This window comes from Nerophis ophidion, linkage group LG23 (assembly GCF_033978795.1).
Source record: "Nerophis ophidion isolate RoL-2023_Sa linkage group LG23, RoL_Noph_v1.0, whole genome shotgun sequence".
Lineage (NCBI taxonomy): Eukaryota > Metazoa > Chordata > Actinopteri > Syngnathiformes > Syngnathidae > Nerophis > Nerophis ophidion.
The window spans coordinates 16,153,529-16,154,297 of NC_084633.1; the positions used below are offsets into that span (position 1 = coordinate 16,153,529).

Below are 769 nucleotides of genomic sequence, written 5' to 3' on the forward strand. Positions count from 1 at the left end.
GGTCAAAGTTAAATCGATACTGTAGAAATAAATTAAAAAAGGGCTATATTTGAAGAAGTTTTTTTTAGCAATTAGTTCAATTTTGACGTTTGTTTTAATCACCAGGTATTTTCACATTGAGCGGGGTCAGCCTCTACATCCAATACAACAACAAGGCCATGGAGGAGTTCCAGCGTAACGAGTCGCCGGAGGACCTGGCCTACGTGGACGTGTCATTCGGCTGGTCCTTCGCCATGGCGTGGCTCTCCTTCTCCTTGGAACTGGCCACTGGCCTGCTGCTCCTGCTCGCCGCCAAAATAACCCAAATGAAAGGACGTTACGACTGTGGCGTCGCCGTCAACACTTTGTGAACGTCCTCGGTGGACAGGTGGTCCAAAAAAATATATAAGACAAGCAAAAATATAGTTGCCCACTGTATTGTACATACATATTTAACATAACAGTGCATTTACTGTATATTTATTATACCAGGAGCAAAGAACAGCATAGAAGCCGAAGTTGTTTATGTATAAAACAACTTTTATTATATATATATATATATATATATATATATATATATATAATATTATAGTGGCGATAATGACAACTTATTTTGGATTTTTGCCTATCATTTACAATTCCCATCTGAGACAACAGATATTCTTGTTTTATGCGTTCTAAGTCGTAAAATATGGCTAGTATGAGGTGGCTAACAATCCAGCTAATGGGAGAACACTTTTCTGCCCATAAATCTCTCTCTAAAAAAAGCATCTCAAAACTGCCAACAATA

The 769-nt window shown here is 38.4% G+C and overlaps 1 protein-coding gene across 1 annotated transcript in view; it reads left to right on the plus strand.

The window, feature by feature from the left end:
* The window catches only part of LOC133541531 (transmembrane protein 235-like), a 41,831-nt gene extending 41,276 nt beyond the window's left edge, over window positions 1–555 (plus strand). Inside the window, exon 4 of the mRNA XM_061884983.1 lies at window positions 106–555. Within this exon, the coding sequence (XP_061740967.1) occupies window positions 106–350 (245 nt within the window). The 3' untranslated portion in view covers window positions 351–555. The remainder of the gene's footprint in view (window positions 1–105) is intronic.
* The last annotated feature ends 214 nt before the right edge of the window (window positions 556–769 follow it).